Source organism: Melopsittacus undulatus, chromosome 5 (assembly GCF_012275295.1).
Source record: "Melopsittacus undulatus isolate bMelUnd1 chromosome 5, bMelUnd1.mat.Z, whole genome shotgun sequence".
Taxonomy (NCBI): Eukaryota; Metazoa; Chordata; class Aves; order Psittaciformes; family Psittaculidae; genus Melopsittacus; species Melopsittacus undulatus.
Genome location: NC_047531.1, coordinates 43,028,119 through 43,052,267, shown reverse-complemented (window position 1 = coordinate 43,052,267; position 24,149 = coordinate 43,028,119). Strand labels below are relative to the sequence as shown.

Genomic DNA, 24,149 nt, shown 5'->3' with positions numbered 1-24,149 from the left:
CTAAGAGATCAAATGAAACATCGTGGCTTCTCATAAGTCTCTGATGAGAAGCATGCCTCCTGTACTTGCCCCAACACGTAACCTGGCTGAGGCCCCCTTTCTTACTGATTGACATGGCTAATCTGGTCCACATAAAAAGCCTGAGAGGAGGTAGAATGGAAGAAGACTGCCAGCTACAGTCTTCCATGCTAGGCTGAGCAGAAAAGCAATCAAGTTTCTCAAAGCACTGTAACAGATGACAAGGTGTATATTTATACCAGATACCCACATACTTTGGGTGAATTGTGCAACATGAGATTTGTCATCATGCATCACATCACTGTGTATCTAATCCAGTACCACAGCTTTGACAATGCCAGGAGAGCTGAGCTGCCTGCAGTGATGCACCTCTCCAACAGTGCAATGCGGAAACAGAGGGTCTGGGATTAAAATTCCTCCCCAGTTCCTCCAGCAATCAACTGGTACCCTAACTGTTCTTATTATCTGAGCAGGCAGAGCTGCACATCTAAACAACCACTAGATTAGGCAGCCTTCTAAAGACAACTAGTATAACTGTGGCATACTGGGCTTCCCCCTGGGCTGGGTATGTTTCAAGTGGGATAATATTTCATGCTGATTTCATCTTACTTTCCTCTATTAAATGGTTCTTGGGCTAATTGCACCCTGGATGCCAGCAGTGGAGAGTCACAGTGCTCGAGGTGACCCATAATCTTTTACATAACTCCTAGCATCATGATTTATGCCTCCTGTGATCTCTTCACCACAATCTCTGTGATGGTGGTGGTGCTGGTGGTTTGTTTTTATTCTGTCCTCTTTGCTGCAAGGGAATCAAGCCATTCTCCTGCTCTGGGTGTGATGGCAGGCAGCTGCATTTTACAAATGCAGCAGGTGCTGCTGCCTTTGTGTTTGAAGTGCTGTTATCACCCCTTGACCAGCCCAGGAGTCAGTTTGCTTGGCAGGTTTTGGCTTCTGCCATTCACAGAGCAGGGCTCTCCCCTGAGCTGTCTGCAGCAGCTTTTGCAACACTCCCATGAACGTGTACAGATAATTCCAAATCTGTTAATGTGAGCAGGGACTGCTTCTTCCCAGCCTGCATAGCTTAACTCTCTGGTCAGAGCAAGACTGTCTCTTGCTTTTGCCCCTTGACTGCCCCTCATTTTTAGCACTTCCTGCAGCTGACTTGCTGTAGTCAAATGCCCTGATTTAGTTGTTTGTCATAGCGTTGTCTGTCTGAAGGCATACCAACTCATGTGGTCCAGGCAAACACCTCAGTGATCCTGCTTTGAGACTCAGTTGTGCTGAGGGTTGGTCTAAGTCATAATACGTTCTGCAGCATCTTAGGCACCAGCTTCCACAGAAATGAGATCCTGCCAGAGTGAGAAAGTACGTTTGCAGCTCTCCTGGGAGTGAAGCAAAGCTTAGCTCTGGGACTGAGTGTTGCCACTGGTCACACTATCTGTTTGAGCTTGCAAAGAACCTGAAATGGGAGCTCTAAGAATTGCTCTACTTCCTCCTCCCCTTCAGAACAGGAAGTCTCATATGCTGACAAGCAAAAGAAGTTGGGAGTTCTGCATCATCTTAAAGGGCTGAGCTTTGATTCAGTCAAAGCAACAAACGCTTCTGTTAACAAATATCTGAAGCACTAATGAAAAATACCCAGAGCAAAACAAATTCCCTTTATTTGTAATAAAGGGAATCAGATTTTATTTTTATACTCTCAAAGTTAAAAATATGCATTTCAAAATATTTACAATGACTATATATGAAATAACCTTTGTTAATGAAACAGCAACATACAGTACTAGAATATATCCACCAAATGATAAAGTCTACATAAGAAGAAAATGTAACAGGAAGAGAGAAAGAGAGAGAGAGAGGTAAACTGCATCCATGCACAACCTGCACCTGCATGTTTTTTTCATATTTTCTGCTTTTTAGTTGTGGATGGAGTCACAGGAAGTTTTGACCTCTTGTCTCTTACAAATGCCACTTCTGAATGAGATTCTCCAAACTGACAGAAATCTGCGGGTTCCAGCAGTACCAATGCCTCACTTTCCCATGCCATCCTTTCACATGGGGACCTTTATACAGAGTGGACTCAAAATCTCTCAGTAGCCCTGGGAGGTAGGTATAGTTTTAAGCAAGAATTTGGCAGATGGAAAAGAACACAGTTAAGTAACTGGCCTAAGGTTGTGCAGCACAGAATAGAACTCACAGGCCCTCTCATTAGGGGATGTATTTCATCTGCTAACCAGTATCATTTGCCTATGAGGTGAGCTGCTGTGTCACAAGGTGGGGTTCTCAATTAGTACCATGAACTGGGTGATGATGTGGAAAAAAATTATCCTTGCCTACAGATAAGGACTTGTCTCAGTAAAGATCTGCAATGTTGCAGCTCTGTTACCATGCTCTGGAGCTGACCAGAAGATTTTAGTGTAGACACACACCCAGATGATGCCCTCCCTGCATGTGCATCATTGAGCAACTTCATCCTCTGCAATTAGGAACCCCTATGTATCTTTACCCCACACTCGGTTTCTCTCCCTCTCTATCATCTATGCCTGTATATTTATTTGCCCTTCCTACTTGTATCTGATTCAACCCTGGGAACGTCAAACAGTAAACAGAACAGCAAAAAATATTGCTGCCTCATTTCTGCAGATATTTTAACATGAATTTAACCTGATTCTGATTTGGTTGCTTCTCAATTAAATGTCTTTAACTTTCACATATGTGCATATATATATATATATGTATATATATATAAATGTAACAAAAGGCCCATCACATTTACTTCAATGGACAAAAGAAGCGGTCATAAGCCTCACTGCCCAACCCACAAGGCACACTGAAAAGTAAGTGAGAAGGGCTCTAGGAAAGGAAAAAGATTGTAGCCCTTGTTTTTGCGGTGCCTTTCAATCATCACTGCTGACCTTGAAGCTTTGTAAAGGTATGACATGACTTTGCAGAAAAGAAGAGCTGTCTGGGTCACTTGCAGGTTTCTGGTGCAACAGCCCCAGAGTGCTAGATCAGTTGGAGCTGTATCTCCCTCTCTTTAGTGAAGGAGTTTCTGAGGATTCTAGCTTTGTTAGTGATTTTTCTGTGGTGCTGGCAGTGATGATGATGGTGGCTGTTTCTGTATATTGACCCAACAGTTCTCTCAGAAGAGCAATTCTTCCCCATTCCCAGTAGCCAACCCTCTCCCCTGGACTTTCATCAGGCTTATTTTTTTCTAAGAACAAGGTAGAGGATGCCGATGATGAAACTGAAGCAAAAGCAGATCCAGGCCAATATGAAGCAGTAGCCATGGTGAGAAGTTACGGATGGGGCTATCTGGCCTTGGAACCGAGCTGTGTAAATGGAGACTGCAATCAGAATGCAAAGCCCTGTGGGAAAGAAGGAAAAGAGTTGGAAAATGCACAGAAATCAGCATTCCTGCAGGAGTTCTGAAGTACTGCTGTCCCTTGAGATTGTAATGCATGTCTTGTGCCATAGGAGAGAGGAGCTGATGCCCATTAGGCTTATTTATGGAGGATTTCTCTTGCAGATGTGATGACATAAGACACTCAGGGTTTGGTTAGTAAGTGCCATGGGGAATAAATCTTTATTAGAAGGAAATCAGTAACAAGATCTGCAGACAGTTTGGTCCTATGTGTTGAATCCCATGAGCACTAGTTTCCTAACTCTTTATTCCTCTGCCTCGTAAAAAATAGTCGAACACTTTTTGTTGTCTTTCAAAGGTATTTTGCAAAACCCACCAGACTTTTCTAATGAAAATTGGGACATATTTTCATTATATATAATAAAAAAAAAAAACCAACCCAAACCCTGCACTTCCCAATTCTTCAGTGCTTTGTTTCATCACAAAAATTGGACCCCTGTAAACATTTAGCTGGCTGACAACCTCCCCTGATGGCCATGTGTGGCAAACTCATGCAGCTACTTGCACTTGCAGACACTGTGGGATGCATGTGAAGCCATCGCAAGGCGTGCATACTTACAGCAAACCAGCATGATGGTTCCAGTAATGTAGAAACGTTTGCCTTTCTCCAGGGTGAACAGTTGAGCAATGAACATAACAAGTGCAATGACGGAGAAGATGATTGAGAGGATCATAAAGGCTTGCACGGTTTTGAGAGAAGCTGCAAATAAACAGACAGGGAATAGATTTGAGAGGATCAGGACTCAGCCTTGGCATTGTGCAACAAGGTCCTGCAATTCACCACCACGATAGAGATGTAGCTTACCCGCATCATCATTGCTGACTTTCAGCTCATTACAGGTCTGGTTGCAGAGTAGCCAGAGTCCAGATGAGACTGTTTTATTGTAAGTACTCACCATCCAAACCTGAAACAGGATGGAAGAGTTGCATCAAGGGAGAGAGGAGCTTCCTTGCCCTTCTGGTCACTTGTCAGACTAAACCGTAAAGGGAGCAAGAGTAGCCCCAAGTGCCATGAGACGAGAGCTGGGCGGTTGGGACATGACGCATTCTTCAGAACCAGGAGGCATTTGGTCCAGGCAGAACACCAGGAAGCCTGCTCCAGCGGCCAGGATTGGGGGAATCCGCTCAGGCAAGCTTCTCCCTCTCGCAGTACGAGAGGCAGAGGGCGAGGCATGGCGAGCCAGCGCCGAGCGGATGCTAGAGGGCCCCAAAACTCGCCCCAGCTCTGTGCGGGGGCACCGCGGCAGCCCCTCCCCGCCGAGCCGCCAGGGGCCGCCCTCGCCCAGGGTTTCCCCCGCTGCCATAGCAGCGTGGGCTTTGCTCCCGTTGGGCCCGGCTTCCCTCAGGAGCAGCGCTGGGAGCAGCTTCATGTTCGGTCATGGCCATGAGCGGATGTCCTCACCTAGAGACCTGAGCACCCAAGGGCTGGCTACTGCTGCTACAGGCTTGTCTCATTCGGGGTGTCTACTTACATTGGAAATGGTGGAGACAAAGAGCATGATGACAGTGGCAATGTGAACCACGAAGATACCAGCCAGCAGCACCAACATCTTGATTCCTTCTAGGTGATGTCAGCAATACAGAGAGCTCTGGAGAGAACAAGAACAGAGGAAGGATGTGAAAGGAAGGGGTGAATCAAGAATAACATTACTAATAAACTTTATTTACGCACTAGAAAACAGGTTGATCTTAAATCCGTCTTGGAAGCAAACACTTTTGTCAAAATCTGCAAGCGAGTTGCTCAAGAGGCTAAAGAAAGCCTGGAGGTAAAGAAACCAGTCTGGGAGGAGATGTAGAGCAGGGGTAGTTAGCTTAGGGGCATTTTAAAAATAACGTGAGTATATACAGAGGTTGCTTAAATTGGTATGTGGTTATGTAAAGTAAAAATGAAATAATGCAGGCCTACACACCAGGAAGAGGAGCTTTTGCCCACAGGATTCACAGAGGTCAGGAAAGGTTTTCTCCTCCTCTTCTCCCTTTCCCTCTAGTGGTGCAGCCTCCTCCAGTTGGTCTGGGACACTGCCGGGAGGTGTGCAGGGCAGGATTGTATGCTGCTGGGTGAATCATGTGTTGAGCAGCGGTAGAGTGGACTGGGGGTGCTCTTATTCAACGTGAAGAGAATAACCAGAACATAAATGCCACTGAGGTGTTCTGGAGCAGAGGAAGATGCTTAGGTTGGCTATGAAAAGAGCCTGTTTCCGTTTTAAAACTGGAGGTGTGCACATAGCTTTATTACTGCAACAAGATCCTCTTGTAAGACAAGTTCCTCTGTGGTTTGTTTAGGTTTTGTTGTTTGTTGTTGTTTTTTTTTCCTCTCTCTACTCTGCGAGTTTTTACTTTGTAGAAGATTCCCTGTCATTAATGAACATGTAAGAAAGGGAGAGGAATGTGCTTTGAACAGCTCTCATGACACTGTTCATCAAGGCTGCTGATTTATCCCCTGAAAACACAAAGTACTAGGAATAAATCTAAGCTGTGAGACTGAGTTCACCGAAAGTAAGTATATCTCCCCTCCACCCAGGCATTTATTAGTAATCATACAGTATAACCACAGAAATCAGGCAGAAAAGTTTACTGGGTCCACTCTGTGAAAAAGACTGCTTCCTAGAAAGTTTCAAAGGGCTGTGTTGCTTTCTCTTGGTAGTGCTGGTAGTGAAGAGCAGCATCAAGGTTGTGATTAATGTTGGCTGTTAAGTTATTTTGGTCCAGGTGACTCAGGTAAGGTTTGATGCTGTCACCATTTGTACAGGGTGTGGTAACATTGTCACTGAACAACACAATTATACTTTCTGATGTCTTTCACACAAACTGTAATGAAAGGCTTTGTGAAGTCTCATAAATGTGGGTTTTTTTACTCAATGACTTCACCTTCTCCACTCCTGTCTTTCCTCTCACTGTGGACATGTGTGGGGGAGTGTATTCCTGTAAAGTGCTGCAGCTATTCCTTGCACTGCGTTGGATATAGTTTCCCAAACAACAGCAGGCAGGCAGGCAAGCTTCTCTGCCAGTGGCTCTTTGTCAAGTTCAGTATTAGCTCATGACCAGGAAGAATTTCTTGAGTTCAGGATCTCAAGGAGCCAACTCTGTTAGGTCAGTTCTCCCACACAAATGAGGCCATTCCTTAGGACAGATTAGGTTTGGTGACTGACTGGTCCTATCTACCCAGCAAGAACTTGTCTGCTGTAAAGTTTCCTTCACCTGGGAGAACTCTGGAGCTGTTTAGTCCTGGTTTCCTTGTCTACTTTGGAGTGTCCTAGCAAACTCCTCAAGTTCTAGGGCTTCGTTTGCCTGGATGGGCTGGTCCCTGTGTACTCTCTTGTCACAGTACCTCCCCTAGTGATGAACTTAGTGAAAGTACAACCTTCTTAAGAGTAGTAACAGTCATTTATGAGTTGAGCATTGCTGAAATCCAGGTTCTCAATACTATATGCAGGCTACCAAATGAACACGCCTGACCTGAGAGTTAAAACCCTTCTTTCCATTGAATGCAAAAGGAATAAGGGTTTCAAAATGCTGGATGGAAACTGATATGGATATCACCACTGTACCTTGAGCTTGAGGTGAGAAAACTATTGCTGTTGCCATGACTAAGTAATATACCTGCAGCAGTTGCCTTGAATAGAGCTTCTGACTCAGATCTTCCAGTACCTTTGACTACTTGTCATCCTTTTTTCTGATTACTTTGGTTCTTACATAAACTGTAACAAATACTCTTGCCACCAGTGTGTTGGGTATGCATACACCAAATTGTGGCAAATTTGCCTGAAATTTGCCTTTGCTGAACAGTGACTAAGCTTACTTCTTTCTTAGATGAATGTATTTTTCCATGGTCTCTTTAAAAACTCATTTAGCAAGTTACTTGCTGATTATTTTTGAGGAGCTTCAAAAAGCCTTGTTCTTGAAAGATTGAAAAAGAACTTTCATAACACCCTAAAGGATTACAACAGTCATTTAAAATGCATCTTCTCTTTGCTTTCAGAAACGAAAATGAGGGATAAATGATACTTTTCAATGTAAATCTCCCCCCCCCCCAAAAAAAAACCAAACAAACAAAAACAACCCACACTCGGAACTTTCACCAGTGTGCTAAGAAAAAATCCTAAAATGTTTATTCTCTTTGCTTTCTCTGCCCCATTTTCACACTGCTTGAGAACACTGTTAGTTCAGGTACTTTCAGTGCACCTCCTTTCTGAGAACATCAGCACCTCTCCCTGAATACACACACTATCAAATGCAAATTCCCCCTGGGATATGTGCTCACAGGTTAGTTTTGATTCTTTGTGACTTAAAACACAAACCTTCCTTTCTATTAATTATTTTTTCCCTTTCCTTAATCTCTTCCTAGGTTTTAAATAAAACACTGAAGAACAATCACAAAGGAGCAGTGGATGAACAAACGATATAGAGGTACAGTCATCTCTGTTTACAATGGTACAGCATGGACCTTTCCCCCCTTAGACAGAGAAGGAGACAGAGCACTGGTGACTGACAGGATAGCTGTCCATTTTCTAAGTGTGAGATATCTTTCTCTGCTACAGGGTGGGGTTACATTGCTGGAACAATAGGACACAATTGCATGCAACTGCCTTTTCTTCCATTTCCCTACCTAAACTGCAGCTGGATTTGGACCTCCTTATGCTCTTCTTGGCCTATGAGTCAGTTTTAGATTTCCTAGAGCTGCCAGTTTTTTCCAGTGACTCAGCCTGAGGCTCCCCAAACCACAGTTATTTAACCCTGAAAGTGTTCAGGACACTCTGTTAGTTTTAGGACTGCTTCTCAAGAACCAGTCAAGCAACCAGGTTGTGGATCCTGCACTGAGCCTCCTGGCACATCTTCTAGAGGAGAGACCCCAGCTAAGCCAAGAAAAACAGAACTGATACATGACAGTAGAATAACTACTGAGGTCGGACAGGCTAGTGGGGAAGAAGTCAATGTTGTGCACCTGCTGAACAGCCTGCGTGACTCAAGAGAAGACCTTGCACTGATGACAGCAGACTTTATTTCCTTTTCCTGGGATGATGGATGAGGAGAAATAACAAGCCACACCAACAGTAACCATGAATAACAATCACCATAGCAGCCTTCAGCACAAAAAGACCGACAGATAAGCATGACAGACTCCTATCTGTGTTCTCTGACCATGCAAGAGTACACATACTGTAGAACAACACAGAGCTCTGCTGCACCCTAGTTCAAGTTCAAGCAGGCAATATCCATTAAGAACAAAGATAAAGTCTTCTCATGAAGGCAGTGTGTAGCCACCCATCTTTCCCCTCTGTCTACTTAACTGATTTGGATCCTTCTGAATGGAAAGCAAACTGGAGAAGTGAGTCCGTGTCCTTGATTTGCTACTTAGCAAAGCATCAGGATGGAATGCAGAGTGCCACTTGGAGATATGACAAAGGCCAGCAGTATAGTTCCTCAAATAGAGGGAGTGGGTTACTCAAGAGGGTAAACCAGATTAGGTAGTGGTCCTTTGCTTCTGGCAGAAAGTGCACTGCAATGAAAGGAGTAGAGGGGATTTGTACAGCATATTTCTTCAGGAATGATCAGGTTGTTTGGGGTGAAAAATCAGAGCACTCTCAACTAAATCTGAACTATTTCAGATCTGAAGTGTTCCTAAGGGATGTAGCTCATCTGACTTCCATTCTCATCCTCTTCTCTGAACTAAGATTCCTGCTTGGGACTGCCTCTCCCAGGGTGAGCTGGTGAGGCATACTGTGAGAGATGCTGGCTGAGGGGAGAACTCAGTCAATGCCTATAGCAGCCTGCAGTGTCCGGGCAGTAGAGGACATCTGAAAAGTGCTATGAGCACCATTGTAACTTCTGACTCGTCTAAAACTCAGTTTTTCAGCTGAAGTCCCTTGGGTTGATACATTCAATTCCTCAACAAGGGAATTTCAGGGGGAAAAACAAATGAGCATGAGTCCTCCTTGTGCCCAGGGTAATTTTGCAGGATGCAGATGTGAAGATCTCTGTAATATTCTGGTGGCATGGTGACTTTGGACCCATCACATCATTACTAGAAAGTTCATGATAACTTTAAACAACCACAAAGAAGTGTCATTTTGCTTTCATCTTTTGCTCTGTTTCTTGCTTTGGGTGCAGCTCAATCCAAAGTCCTTGCTGACTCCAGACTTTTATAAACCACTGTATGCCAGCACTGCTGTTGGCAAACTGGTTTTGGAAGACTGGACTGACTCAAGCTACAAGTCAGATGCTTTTTATAGGCATGTGGATGACTAGGCTGGTGCCTCTGGAAAGAGATTTTGTATGTGTGGGAAAGGAGGGTTAGGAAGGAGGTGTGTGTGGGCACACAGAGACCTTTGGAGCCTCTGATTTATGGCAATGAGAAGATTTTCTGCGTGCATGGGTGGTGGCTGTGGTGACCACATGGGATACAGTTAGGCTGTAAACGTAGCAGAATGCAAACCAAAAGGAAAGTGCAGAGCTGCCTGAGTGGCTGTAACTGAAAATAAGCTAAAGTAAATGGAAGATTTTGTTTGGTTCTTGGGAAATATTTCCTGGTGGTACGGTCTCCAAGGGATCAGGGGAATTACCTTCCCAGGGGAATGGTGAAGCCCCAGCATGTGAATCATTTCTTGATTCACATTTTTGTGATGGACCATACAAATTCCTCAAGAATCCACACTTGGTAACAAACTTACACTCACAGAGAGATGTAAGGGAGGGGCCACAAAAGATGACACACAAGGGTTTTCCAGCTCTCATGCTCGTGATTCATAAGAGAGTGGGGAAATATCAACTCCTAGGGCAGACAGTGAGAAACTGGCATTTTCTCCAGAAGAAACCACCCTCAAGCTCTCAGCCATGTGACAACATCAAATGAAACTCCAAAGCTCACTTCGTAGTCAGAAGAGACAACTGCCTGGGGCCTGGCAGGCAGCCATCAGTTGCTGTTGGAGGAAAACACTGTCACTCCTCACACTAGACACACCAAGGAAGGTCTGAGACTAATGGGCAGCAAGTGACAGAGAGGGGTGGGTAAGAAGACCTCAGACCTAATGGAAGCACACGAGTGTTCCTCTGCAGCTTCGGAGGTGTGATGGGAAGCACCCTCACCCCTCAGTGCGAGAGTGGGCTAATTAGACATGGGAGTTGCTGAGGCTTGCAGGGGTTCAGACAAGATGCCGAGATACAGGAGAAACGCTTGTGGGAGGACTGGCAGTCTGGGCAATAACGTGGTATGTGTGTAGGGGTGTGCATCTGCAGCTCTGCATCACTCACACTGTGAATGGGAGTGTGCATCTGCAGTTTGTCTGTGAGCAGAGCTGCTCCATGTTTGTGAGCACGTGTCTGTGTGTGTGCTCATGCTCAGCTTCCTCATGGGTGCATGTATCTCTCTGTGAACTTCAATACTGACTGTGCCCACGTGGAAGAAACCATCTGACAGCTCTAACAGGAATGTTCAGGTTACAGTGTGGTGTGAACTAAAGTGCACAGATCATTTCTGGTGGGACTTCCTTCTTTTCCTCCCTGCAACAGCCTTTAGATAGAGGTAGAAGGTCTGCGAAGCCCACATCAACTATGCTTTTGGCTGCATTTTTAAATTAAACCTGCAATTCTCTGTTTAACGTAGTTTCATAAAGATCTTCCCTTTTTGTTTCAAAGGACTAACTCTGAAACGGCTCCTTATCAGATAGCATCCCTCTCTCTCAAGACTGCAAAACCTCTGAACACGTCAGCACAGACTATGAGACACTGAAGTCAATGCAACTAAGGCATCTAAAGAGTCTGTGCTTTTAGGTCAGCCTACCTCCAGGGTGTCCCCATTCCTGCAATCCAGTTTACAAAAGACTGTTCAGGTTTAAATTGCAAAATTGTGTGATAGTTCCTTCCTTCAAGCCACAGTGCACAAGTGATGGACTGGGTGGAGCAGGGGCATGAGTATAAAGCAGAAGAGGATGCTATGAAGCCTGGAGTTTGTCAGTGCTCTGTGAGGTGTGAGATAAAGGTGGTCTTGAGGTAAAATGACTCGTCTGGTTTCAAGAGGGCTTCTTTACACCTGTGATTAGTAGGGTCTTGCAGAACAGTGTAAGTCATTCTAGCTCATGTTGCATGCAGAAATGGCTTTCCACAAGGCATCAAGAGCTTCTTTTGTCAGGGCACAACACACTGGCTGGGCTGCAGCTGCTGGAGGCCAGCTAGCAGATAGTTGTCTCAGCTGCCTGAGCCTGCACAACAGCCACTGTGCCAGCCTCAGAACCCAGCTTTCCTTCAGCAGTGGTCCACTTTCCTAGACCTGACCTTCAGTAATGCCCTGACCAGCCCTCTCCTAGCCCTGAACATTTTGCAGCTCCCCCGTCTTGCTCCCATTGCTCTCACTGTCCTTTCTGGGGGGCTGCTGAAGCCCATAGGGGAGGTGTCTCTCTGGAATGAGAGGAATGTGGACTCTGGGCCCATTCATGGCAGCTGATTTTGCAACTTCTCTCCATGAGACCTTCTAGGGCAAGAGGGCAACCAAGATTGCCCAAGATTTCTTCTAATCCAAATGTGTTGCCAGGTGGACCCATATAGCAAGAGCTCAGCTTTCAGACAAGCTCACCTGCTATCAGCCTCTCCAATGCTCATTAAGTTTATTGTATTTCTGTGCATGGCTGGGGCTGACCTAGCCCAGGATCTGTTCCTGGGCTCCCATCATGGGTGTCTCTCTAATCCTGCAATACAGATTGGTTTTCACAGGGGAAAGGAGATAGATCTTAATTATGAGCTTAGCAAACCAGTCAATTCCTTGGGCAACATGGGTTCAGGAGCTAAATTGTTCTAACCTGTCTCTTCTTACCATGACAAGGCATGGGCTATGTTTGGTCTTAGGCAGCAGCTTCCATGTAGTCTCTGCCCTACTGCAAACAGTTTGGGAGGAGGGTGTGTGGGGTTGTAAATCTGGCTGGTGTGTCCCTTTTTCAATGTCCAGCTGTTCTAACTAAGGAGGTACTGTGCAAAATCCTCCCAGTGAGGTTGGAAGAAATCATGTTCCATATGGCAGCCCCAGGACGTGCTGCTTTGCTGCCCTGCCTGCAGTCTGACAGAAGAAAGCAGGTTTAAGAAAGGAGCTACTATAGATTTCCCTCTGTGAAGTTTATATGGAGGACCGAAGAGTTGTGGTCAACGGTTCAATGTCTGGCTGGAGACCAATAACGAGTGGTGTCCCTCAGGGATCAGTGTTGGGACCGGTCTTGTTTAATATCTTCGTCGCTGACATGGAAAATGGAATTGAGTGTGCCCTCAGCAAGTTTGCTGATGACACCAAGCTGTGTGGTTCTGTTGATACACTAGAGGGAAGGAATGCCATCCAGAGGGACCTTGACACACTTGTGAGGTGGGCTGATGCCAACCTCATGAAGTTTAACCATGCCAAGTGCAAGGTCCTACACCTGGGTCGGAGGAATCCCAGGCACAGCTACAGGTTGGGCAAAAAGGAAATTCATGGTAGTCCTGCGGAGAAGGACTTGGGGGTGTTGGTCAATGAGAAAATGAACATGAGCCAGCAGTGTGCACTCACAGCCCAGAAAGCCAACTGTATCCTGGGCTGCATCAAGAGGAGCGTGACCAGCAGGTCGAAGGAGGTGATCCTACCCCTCTGCTCTGCTCTCGTGAGACCTCACTTGGAGTATTGTGTGCAGTTCTGGTGTCCTCAACATAGAAAGGACATGGTACTGTTGGAACAAGTCCAGAGGAGGGCCACGAGGATGATCAGGGGACTGGAGCACATCCCATATGAAGACAGGTTGAGAAAGTTGGGGCTGTTCAGCCTGGAGAAGAGAAGGCTGCGTGGAGACCTCATAGCAGCCTTCCAGTATCTGAAGGGGGCCTACAGGGATGCTGGTGAGGGACTATTCATTAGGCACTGTAGTGACAGGACAAGGGGCAACGGGTTGAAACTTAAACAGCAGGGATTTAGAATGGATATAAGGAAGAAATTCTTTACTGTTAGGGTGGTGAGGTACTGGAATGGGTTGCCCAGGGAGGTAGTGAATGCTCCATCCCTGGCGGTGTTCAAAACCAGGTTGGATGAAGCCTTGAGTGATATGGTTTAGTGTGAGGTGTCCCTGCCCATGGCAGGGGTGTTGGAACTAGATGATCTTGAGGTCCTTTCCAATCCTAAGTATTCTATGATTCTATGACTGTTGCTGGGTCCTGTGTCATGCTCTGAGTTGACTGGGTGTAGACTGGCTCTGGCTGAGGATCTGCATAGTCACATTTGAGCTGATGCTTCAGCACATTTAGTCAGCTTCACTATTACAGCACTGTGGCTACGAGCTAGTGATCAGTACTAGCAGGTGCTGTCAAAAGAGCAAGGCCATCAAGAAAAGCTTTGCCTCAGTAGAAAAGACCCATGGAATATTAAGCATACATCTGAAGATGGGGAGATAGGAAATCCCTTGCCCTCCTTTTTGGAGGTGTAAAAGAGCACCTCTGGATCTCCTACTCTTCCCTGCCTTGAAAGAAGGGTAAAGAAATCTCATCTTTTGGTCCTTTTTCATTGCTTTTTTTTTGCAGGAGACCAGGAGGAAGGAGAAGATTTGGGAGTACCACACCCTGCACCCTGTGTCCAAGGGCAAATCCCAGGCCCATATCAGCTGCCTGCCCTATCCCCACTAAGTGCATCCCCATCAAGTGTAGCATCCCGTTAAGAACAGAGCACCCATCCAGCAGCCAAAGGCAACTGGGAAGATAAGCAGGTGGAATGTGTTGCCAAAGGGGTGTATGACTACTACATGGGATTGATGGAGCCTGTGAAGCCCCATGGGAGCAGGCAGGGCTACGGAAGCAGGCTGTACCCACCACCCCTCCCACTTCTGGCAGGCAGAGTGACATGTGCCAGCCTTACAGCTGGGAGGATAATGAGAGGATTAGTGCTTGCAGCAAATCTTCCCCATCTCATCGTAAAGAAGGCCCTGAAGTAGGTCTTTTACCGAAAACACAGTAGCTGTTATCAGCAGATCTCCTAGGACTGTTTCAAAATACAATCTCTGTTCCACCCCAGGCCACAAAACAGTAATTCCTCCATGCACTTGCATTGCTCACACACTGCACAATTCAAAGACCACTGGCTGGGCCAGAAGGGCCGGTTTTCCAAGGCAGGGCTCTCTGTCCTCAGCAGGGTACTGTGAAGCACTAGGAGCTCTGCAGCTCTGAGGCACCCCTCCAAAATGGGGTGTTTCTCCACAATATCCCAAGTCCCTCCTCCAATAATGTGTCCCTGGGGTGTGGCATGATTCCATCTCTCTGATGTCTACCTCAGGGTGGCACGTGCCCATTGTGGATGCCCTACTCTCACACAAGGGTGAGCATGGATGAATGGCTCAGGCTGCGTGCCTCATGTTTGAACAGTTAGTCATAGCTGGAGGGAGCTTCCACAGGAGCCTACTGGGAAGAACTCCTTAGGTGGGTGTGTAGTGCCTTGTGTGAGCAAGCTGCATTTCGGGGTGTGCTTCCAGGCACAGCACGTAGTGGAAGTAAGATGCCTCAGTTTTCATCCTTTCTCTAGGCTGATCCTCAAAGAAGCAAATAGAAATAAGCTGCCATTGAGGCCACACTCTTTCAGTGCACAGAGTCCCCCAGGTTTGTCAGCTGTGTGAGGCAGGTTGGGTGGAGGCATTTGACTGACTTAAACCCCTGTTATCATAGGAACAATTGCTAATGAACTCCAAGTTTTCCACTTTTCATACCCAGCTCACTCCTGTCTGTTTGCTCAGAAAAGAATCCCACTCTGTCCAGAAATGTCAAGTGGGCAGTGCCAGGGCAAAGCTGCTCTCAGAGGTGCCTTGAGGAATTTGAAGCCTTTGAGTGGAAGTTCCTCTGTTGCCACAGCATTTTTTTCTGTATTATCAAATTTTCCAAACTGATTTCATTGTTAACCATGTTAAATGACAACTTCCGAAAACATTTTCTACCCAGACTGATTGCTGACTGGCCTGGAAACACTTGTTGCCTCAATCAGCTTCCCTAAAAAACGTGTATTTCTCAGGCAGGAGACATCCCTACATGACCAAGCCACAAGTCAGAGGGGACTTGAAATGCACAAAATCCATCCTTTTGCCATAAGGTTAAGGTCAGCTCATGTTCTTGGCCATTCATACAGTAACTCCCCCCGGCACCAGCCTGAGCCCCAGCCATTCCTGGCCAGACTGGACTAAATATTGCTTCAACTTCTTCCAGACCCATGAAACTGTGCAGGGGTGGGCTGGGTTCCTGCAACAAGAGCCAAAGCCTGGTGCCAACAAACTGGCTTTCTTCACTCCCTTTCTCAGACCTCAAGAACAGTTCAGATTTGACCACAGGATGCAAACCATAGCAGACAGATGAAGTGAGAGAACTGGTGAAGAAGAGGGAGGGGTGGTTGTTTGGAAAAAGCAGGTGAATAGGGAAAATTGCCAGTCCCTGCAATCCTACACTTCCCATCAGTGCCTCCCTCCCCAAATCCCACCATGCAGCCCCTGGTGCTGCCTCACTTCCCCCTGCTTCCTCACTCCACCTCTCAGTGCTCCCCACTCTGGGGTCTGCACTGCCAATGAAGGCATAGCATGAATTTCTGCCCATTGTGTTGCTTTGCTGAAGAGCTGGGGCTTAGCTTTACTCCCAAGAGCTGGGATCCCAATAGAAAATGAGAGCTCCTCCCCATTTTACCCCCAAATCTGCAGCTTTGAGGACTCTCATACTCCACGCAGATTTTGGTTTAAAGTAAAGCTTGGCAAACTACAAATGGAGAGGAGAGAGACATGCAGAAAAACGCGACTAAGAGCCAGAAATGGTGAAACAGCACCCCTCATTTCAAGCAGGCATTTTCCCATGTTTGTAAACAATGCTACTCCAAAAGCGCAGCAGTCCCTACATCAGGACTGGCTCAGGTTGGGCACCCTTTGCCTGCCCCCTTGCTGCACATGTCCTGGAGATGAAAACAACATCACTGCTGTCAGTGCTCCAGGGTTGCAATCAGTGCCTTGCAGCATCATTTTACCCTGTAGCACAGCTGGGTTTCAAAGCAGAGGTTGAAAGGTTAAGGTGCATCTCATTGCCAGCTCGTGTGCCAAGTCGAAGAGACGTTGAAGAGTAGAGGAGAAAAGCAGGCAGTAGCTGCTGAGGGAGGGCAGCAGCCGCTGAGGAGAGAGAAAAGTTACTAAGGATTTTGGAGAGCAAGTCTTACCGTGTGGGCTGGCACCTGTAGAAGCAGGAGCGTGCTGGGCTGCAGCGCTGACGTCCTGGAGCACGGAGCTGTAGTGAAGGGGAGTGACCTGGTGGTGGTTTAAGTTTCCTCCGGTGGTGTGGGAGGGTGGTGTCGTTCCCCTCTGTTTCAAAGGACTTACTATGAATCAGTCTGCCTTTAAAGAGAGGGAGAAGGGGGGGGGGGGGGGGGGGGGGGGGGGAGAAAAATTAATGAGCTACACCCTGCTTTGTTGGCAGTGAAACAAGAGTCGCTGGGAGGAAACCAGCGAGTCAAAGGAATCTGTGCGGGGCTGCATCTGACTCAGTGTGCAGTACAGAGACCGCAGGCTGGAAAAACGACTGACGCTGATCCAGCTGAGTAACAGAGGCCCACAACAGCATCTGTTTATAAAACTGAACTTCTGGTTGTCATAAAAAAAAAAAAAAAAGAAAAAAAAAAGGAAAAAGTGTAGTTACAAATGTGGCAACGGGACTTCAACAATGCAGTCACTCAAACAAATAGCTGGTTGGCAGGGGGCATCCATCATGAGGCCGGGTGAGTCACAGCATCCTCTCCCCATGCTGCACAGAGAGAAGTCACCAAAGTTGACGACACTGGGGAATGGAAATCAGACATTTGGGGTTGGCATGGACAAAACTTTTGGGAATAAACCAAGGAGGAGAGATGCTGAAGATTTAGCGCTGGTTTGGTGGTGACTCCGGAGCAAGTTGGCCAGATGGTGGTTTGCTTCCATGGAGAGAGAGAAGGCAAGGAAGATGAAATAAGGAGTTTGTGTTTCACAGTTTTCTGAGGTCAGCATTTCTTGTCATCTTAAAGAGCTCTAAAAATAGATCCTTGAAATTTGCAGGGTATTGTCTGGTGTAGTTGTCTCGTGGATGCTATGGGCAATATTGAGGGGAGATGTGCTTGAGATGTGGGTGAAGAGGGAAGAAGTGTCTCAGAAAGCATTTGGGTCAGAATGGGATACACATAGTGATAGAGTTGGTGATGTGATACTGCAAGGAATCAAGCCTACTTTTGCAGATGCCCAGAAAGAGATAAGCAGATACTGATAAAAAACCTGGTAAACAATGCCTTTCCCACTTAAATGAGGAGGACACTGGGTTGTCTTTATTTAAAAGACAAAGCTGATGCTCTTTGAAGTCTACACAGATTAAAAATCCTTGCTATTTTTTGAATTATTCTTTCCCTCTGGTGTTATTGATATGTGTCTGGTCTAATTTCTAGACTATAGCAACCTGCTTAAAAACAGAGGTGTGAATGAAACAGCAGCAAAGATTACACTGGTGGGCAAAGACATTGTGCCCAGACAATCCTGTGGGAATTTTGCCACTGATGGAAAATATAGATTTTTCTTCCCCAAGGACAGAATAAGCCAAAGTATATTTAATACCTGTGGGTTAGAATAGGTATTATTCTAAACAAGTGCTTCTTGATGATTTGCATAAATATAATATCCAGGGATGCAGAAGGACTGGCATTTACATGGAGCTGCACTGCCATTTGCCCTTCTCTGGTCTCCCAGCAGAGTTTATTGAAATGAGGGATGCTCAGGTGCACACAACATACTGGAGCATGTGGTCCCAAAGCAGATTCTGTGGACCATAGTTCAGCTGTGGTGAAGCATCCTCTGCTCCAGACCTGTTCAGAGGTGACTGCCCACCTGCCAGAGAGCAGCTGCCTGAATGCTCGGAGAATTCCTTGTCTGAGATCCAGCAACCAAAAACACCTGCATCTAAAACACATTCACATGGGGCAACTACCGGGGAGCACCCTAAGAAGCTGGGTATAAAGTGATTCATAAATGGCAAAGCATTATTTGTCCGGAGAGAGCAAACACATTCTGTATAAAGTGCTCTCTAGCATAGGAGACTGTCAGGCAATTGACAACATCAGATACATTGCATGGAGGCAGTGGGGTTCTGCAGCATCAGCTTGCCCACAGGAGCATTACTTTCTAACTCTCCATCTGGAAATGTTGGTGCCAAGACAGCAGAGTAAAGAAAAGCAACCAAACAGGCCACACAGGCTGACTGTGGCCCTGGAGGATCACTGGTACCCTTCCAGCAACTGGCTTCATCCCTGCTGTCATACCTGTCAAGCCAGGTATGAGAAGGGGTAACAGTGAGTGTCAAGGGAACAAAGGTGTGGATATCTGCTCCTGTTTGGGAGCCATGCTGCATGTGGGCAAGATACTTGTTTAAGCAAGTAAAAGTAATCCCTAATGTCAGGGTATGGTGAGGCCACAGGGGAGCTCAGCTTCCCCTGAGCAGATTACTAGCTCTTCGGGATATTTCTACTTTGCATCTGGACAAGAAGACAGAGTAGAAGTGAGAGAACATTCCACCAATAGGTAAAGGTAGGGGAACATTTGATGTTGATAAGATTCATCATGTTTTCTGTAGCTGTGGATGAAGTTAGCTCACTAAGCCTTTGTGTGTGTGACAGCCAGCTCTGTCCACCCATCTGGTCTTTCTGCATGCCTCCAGCAACTTCTTCCTTTAGGGTGTGTGGTTTTCACAAGGCAGGTTGCAATAGGAAACTCATGATATGAAAAGTCTCATCATGGGATCAGAAGAATAAAGCATGCTGCAAGTTTGACATACTAAGGCACTCACACCATAGTGTGCCTAAGGTCCTCACACAATAGTCAACAGTGTTCCCTCACCTAGGCATCATGCTTTTCACAGGCTTTTCTGAATGCCAACAGCCAACTAATACGAAGTGGGCAGGTCAAAGCCATGAGAATTTAAAATGTGGAAAATTGGACTTGCATTTCCATGTGCAATAATAGGGGTGAACCTGTCCTGTGTGTGCCATGCCTTTGCTGAAGCTCTTCCCAGACAAGTAGCTTGTGTCTGCTGTATGTCTGCTTGTTTTGTCATGCCCCACACATTTGCAGACATCACTACTGCGTGTGCACAGTAGCCTTTGGTGTAACAAGATGAGCATCCACAGTGACATTAGATAGGACAAACATCAAGATCTGCAAACCCAGATCAAAGGAGGAATGGACCACAGGGAACGGGAGATGGGGTGTGGATTTAGGGGTGGAGAAGGTATGGTCAAGCTTGGCTTGAAGCATCCAGAACATACTATTTCTAGAGGGGGCAGGGTGGGGGAGGAAGGGTAGGGTAAACAGGCCATGGTCTCTCTCCAGTTTCTTTAGATGCCAGAATCTACACATGGGAGAGGTCTGTGGCCGAGTTCCCATGCTCCCTGGGATACTTTCAAGTACAAATTCAGCATGAATTCAACATATGCTACTGGGACTTGCTTTTCAGGATAACTATCTGCAAACACACATTGCATGTTAACCCCCCCAGTCTAAACAGCATGTCTTTCCACCTAACAATACTTAAACCCTTTCCTCTCTATAATGTCTTATTTACTCTGTGCAACCTACTGCTGGCTGGTTGTGGGAAAAGTGGAAGTGTTATGCTCTGCAGGGTTTGCTACTTCTTTGCTTGTCATGACATGGAGAAGGTGGGGTTGAGCCTGAGCTAACATGTGGGCTAAAAAAAATAGAAATCAACAAGTTTCATACTTCTCTGTAGTGGTGTAACTGATATGTTTGTGTGCTCATCTCATACCTATCAGTGTGATACAGTAATTTGCAGAGCCATATGATAGGTCGCAGAGCCATATGATAAACTGCATTTGTCACTCATGACCCTGAAGGGCTTCAAATGGGAGCACTCATCTACCAGAGAGGAAAGGGCGGTGGTTTCCTTATAGCTTCATTCAGTTCTGAGGAAGCAGATACTGGAAGTCACACCTATGGTTCTGGTCATTTCTTTAATATGTCTTGTCATGTTCCTGTCTGATAAACCCAGCCCCACAGCTCGTGCACTCACTCCCCCCCCTTGCTCCCCCAACTCCCGGAGAGTTGGGAAGGAGAATCAAAAGAATGTAGCTCCCACATGTTGAGATACAAACAGTTTAATAACTAAGGTATAACACAAATCACTACTGCTACTACCAATAATAATAATAATAATAATAACAGAAATAACAAGTGAAGAGAATACAACACCTCACCAACCAGCCGACCCATAACTCACCCCACCCTGCCCAACCAAGCACCGACCAATACCTCCTCCAACCCCCAGAGCAGTAGCCCTTCTGGGTAACTCTCAGTTACATCCTGGGTATGATGTGCTATGGTATGGAATACCTCTTTGGCTAGTTTGGGTCAGATGTCCTGTCTCTCCTTCTTCCCTGCCTCCCTTCCTCCCTGGCAGAGGATGTCTGCCAAGGACTCAGAAAGTCCTTGGACAAACCAAACATTTGAGCAGTAACTAAAAACATAGGTGCTATCAGCACCATTCCCAGCCCAAAAGTCAAAACACAGCACTGCACCAGCTACCAAGAAGGAGAAAAAATGACTGCTACTGCTGAACCCAGGACACTGTCCCGCCAAGGACCGCTAGAGTTCCAGTACTTAGGGAAGCTGATGTTACAAGCTCAGTGGTATAAGAAAGGAGATGATTGTGCAGTCAACACTGAGCAGATGTAACTCTTCCCATTCACAGTCTTCTTTTTTGTTGGTGGAGGGGCTTTTTTGTTTTGGTTTTATCTGGCCCAAGTACTTTGGTAAAGTGTACCTAGAACAAAATCAACAGAAATATCTACATCTGATTTTTCCAAAAACCTGCTGGACTGACTGATCTTCTGAAGTTGAGTGACAGGTACAGAGTTGAAAATGCCCTGAGTTTATAGTATTGGTGTAGAAATGGTTTGTCAAAACCTTTAAAAGGCAAGAACTGCAATTGTTTCCTCCAGGACTTGGGCACTCTGAGTGGGGTCTATGCCAGCATGCATTCCCCACATCCCACTTACCATATCTGGGAAGCTCCAAAACTTTCTTTGTTTCTTAAGATGAATAAAAAAAATAATATAGGTATGAGATAAGGAAACAATTCCTACCATAATTTGCAGAGTGATTAGAATTTAGTTTTGTCCTACCATGTGAAAAGGACTGTATACTTCAATTTTGTGTTGGAAAGGGAGATGAAGATGGATTATGATTCCTTTGATATCTTATGCTGCTGTAGAGTCCAGACATTCATGTCAGGGTCTCTGCAGCAGTTTTGGAGATTCTGCCAGATCAGATAAATGGCAACCCATTTGCAACTGGCCAAGAGGTTTGGACGGGTTCTCAGAGGGCCAGGTAGACTAGAAGTGCCTTGCTATCCCAGGCACTGTTGCATGGGCTGAATGTGATCCTCAGGCTGAGGTTCTGAACACCTGGAAGAGGCAGCATGAACTGACTGGGGCTGGGAATAGATACCTGAAACTGGGAAACATGAAACTTATGAAATCATAACTTTCTTCCATGCTGTGGAGCAAAAGAAGGTGTGGTGAGATGAATGCTATCTGAAATGAGGTGGTCAAACTGAAACAAGGGAAGTTCAGGTTAGATATAAGGAAGCAGGTCTTTACTGTGAGGGTGACGAGGCACTGGAACAGGTTGCACAGAGAAGTAGTAAATGCTTCATCCCTGGCAGTGTTCAAGGCCAGGTTGGACAGAGCCTTGGGTGATATGGTCTAGCGTGAGACGTCCTTGCCCATGGCAGAGGAGTTCTAACAGGATGATCTTAAGGTCTTTTCCAACCCAAACCATTCCATTATTTCTATAATTTCTATGATTTCACTGGTCTTTCCCTATTTTTATGACAAGGGAAACCACTCCACATCTCATTTTCCCTTACTTTAACCTCTACCTCTATCTCTTCCTTTTATTTATTTACTTGGTTTTTTTCTGTCACTGGAAAGAGCCCAGCTGAAGGCATTTGCTTGTAACACGTCAGTTTTACCCCTGCCCTGGCAGACCCATCTGAGCTGTTACTTTCCCCACGCACTTCTCCCATTCCACATCAAAGAGGCAGTGACTGGTGGTATTCTCCACCTGCACATGAAAGCCTATGTCATCCATTCTGGCAACCAAGGAGGTTTTCTTTATTGGTTTATCCTGCTCCTGGCTAATTTCTATCTCTGCCTTCTGTGGCTGCTGTATTGTGCAGTATATGCCAACAATTGCTTCACCAACAGGTTTTACTACTTTAGTGAAGAAAAAAACACCCTGCAAGCCCCAAGAAATCGCACAAGTTGACCGTGCCTTATTATTGTCCTTCCATTCAGTGCTGACAAAGGAAATTAGCAGCGTGACCCTCCCTGCAGCTTGGACTGCAACTGAGTCATTGGCTGTAGAAATGGACCTTGGCTAAGAGGCCAAGGCAAGGGCAAGTGCCATTTGTGCTGTGTTTGAGGTTTAATGATGGGACATTTTTCTATTTACCTGATGCTCCCACAGGCTGTTTACATGTGTTAGCTCTACTCAAGATTTTCTGGACTTAGATCAGATGTTGGTGTCTTCAGAAAGTTGTAAGACCTCCCTGTGCAGCCAGCGATAACGTTTGGAGGATGCCTGAAGGCCAACTGTACTTGCTTCTCACTTTCTGCAACAACTTGCTTTTTTTTTTGATCCTAGGACGCATTTATTTAAGTAACATTATAGTGTCACAGGCTCTACATGTATACAGGAAAGGAGAGTGCTAGCCTAGGAAAATAAATCGTAGAGACTGCAAGGGACCTGGTGTATGAACAAACCATGCAGGCAGACCACTTACTCAACTAAGCTGAAAGAACAGCCCAGGGAAGGCTTGCTAGGGAGAGCAGTGGTACCTGTACTGGTGTCCTCTTAACGGGGAGAGTTGGTGGGAGGGGAAGAGCACCATAGTGAGAAAGGAGGACAAGGAAAACGGGGGAGTGTAGCTGAGATGGAAAGATCAGCTGGGCATTGGAAGGGTCAGGGCAGGGCAGAGAGGGCTGAACACCATGGGTGTTGCAGCCAATAGGAAAAGTACCTCTTCGCTCCAAGTCCCTAAGCAAAGTGCAGAGCACTCTTAGGAGGCTGGGAAGTCCTTTCCCTCCTGATGCTGTTTTATGGCAGAAGGGAGATGTCAATCTCTAGGTTTTCTTTTTCATTCCCTGACAAAGAGGGAAATTATTCTTTTGGCTACAGAGGTATGGTTCCCTTCTGAATGAGGAAGTATCTGCACATGTCACACTATGGGCCATCTTCTGAGTGTATTTGCAGCAGTGCAGAACTGGAAAAACTCACATCAACTTTATAGCAGCCTTTCTAATTTTGAATCAGGGGCTGAAGCAGTGCTACCATGTCAGGAAACTGGTGCTAAAGAGAGAATTTGTGAGGGGGAAAAGCTACAAGCACAGAGATTGCCCACTGAAGTAGTCTCTCTCTTCTTCCTTACTATCTGCTCGCCTGCTTCTTGTCAGCTGTCCATTGATCTTCTGAGAAGGAGCATAAATTATGCTTTGCTTCCCCTCATACACTCGTGTTCCCTTTCTGTGCCTCATTCATTCACAAACACAAGTATTTTCATTACTCCATTCCTTCTCCTTTTGTAATTTACAGTCACCACTTTCATGGCTCCCTTGTGTTTGAAGCAGGATATGGGCAGAAAATAGTAACACAAGATTCAAACTAGAAAA

General features: G+C 46.0%; 1 protein-coding gene across 1 annotated transcript; it reads right to left on the bottom strand.

Moving 5' to 3' along the window:
- Positions 1-1,653: 1,653 nt before the first annotated feature.
- EMP1 (epithelial membrane protein 1) lies at positions 1,654-16,769 on the bottom strand. The gene is made up of 5 exons (XM_005150287.3): positions 16,611-16,769; positions 4,915-5,031; positions 4,248-4,347; positions 4,002-4,142; positions 1,654-3,386 (listed from the first exon to the last, which is right to left on the bottom strand). The coding sequence occupies exons 2-5, from the start codon at positions 4,990-4,992 to the stop codon at positions 3,223-3,225; spliced, it is 483 nt and encodes a 160-aa protein (XP_005150344.1). The 5' UTR covers positions 4,993-5,031; positions 16,611-16,769; the 3' UTR covers positions 1,654-3,222.
- Between the last annotated feature and the right edge of the window lie 7,380 nt (positions 16,770-24,149).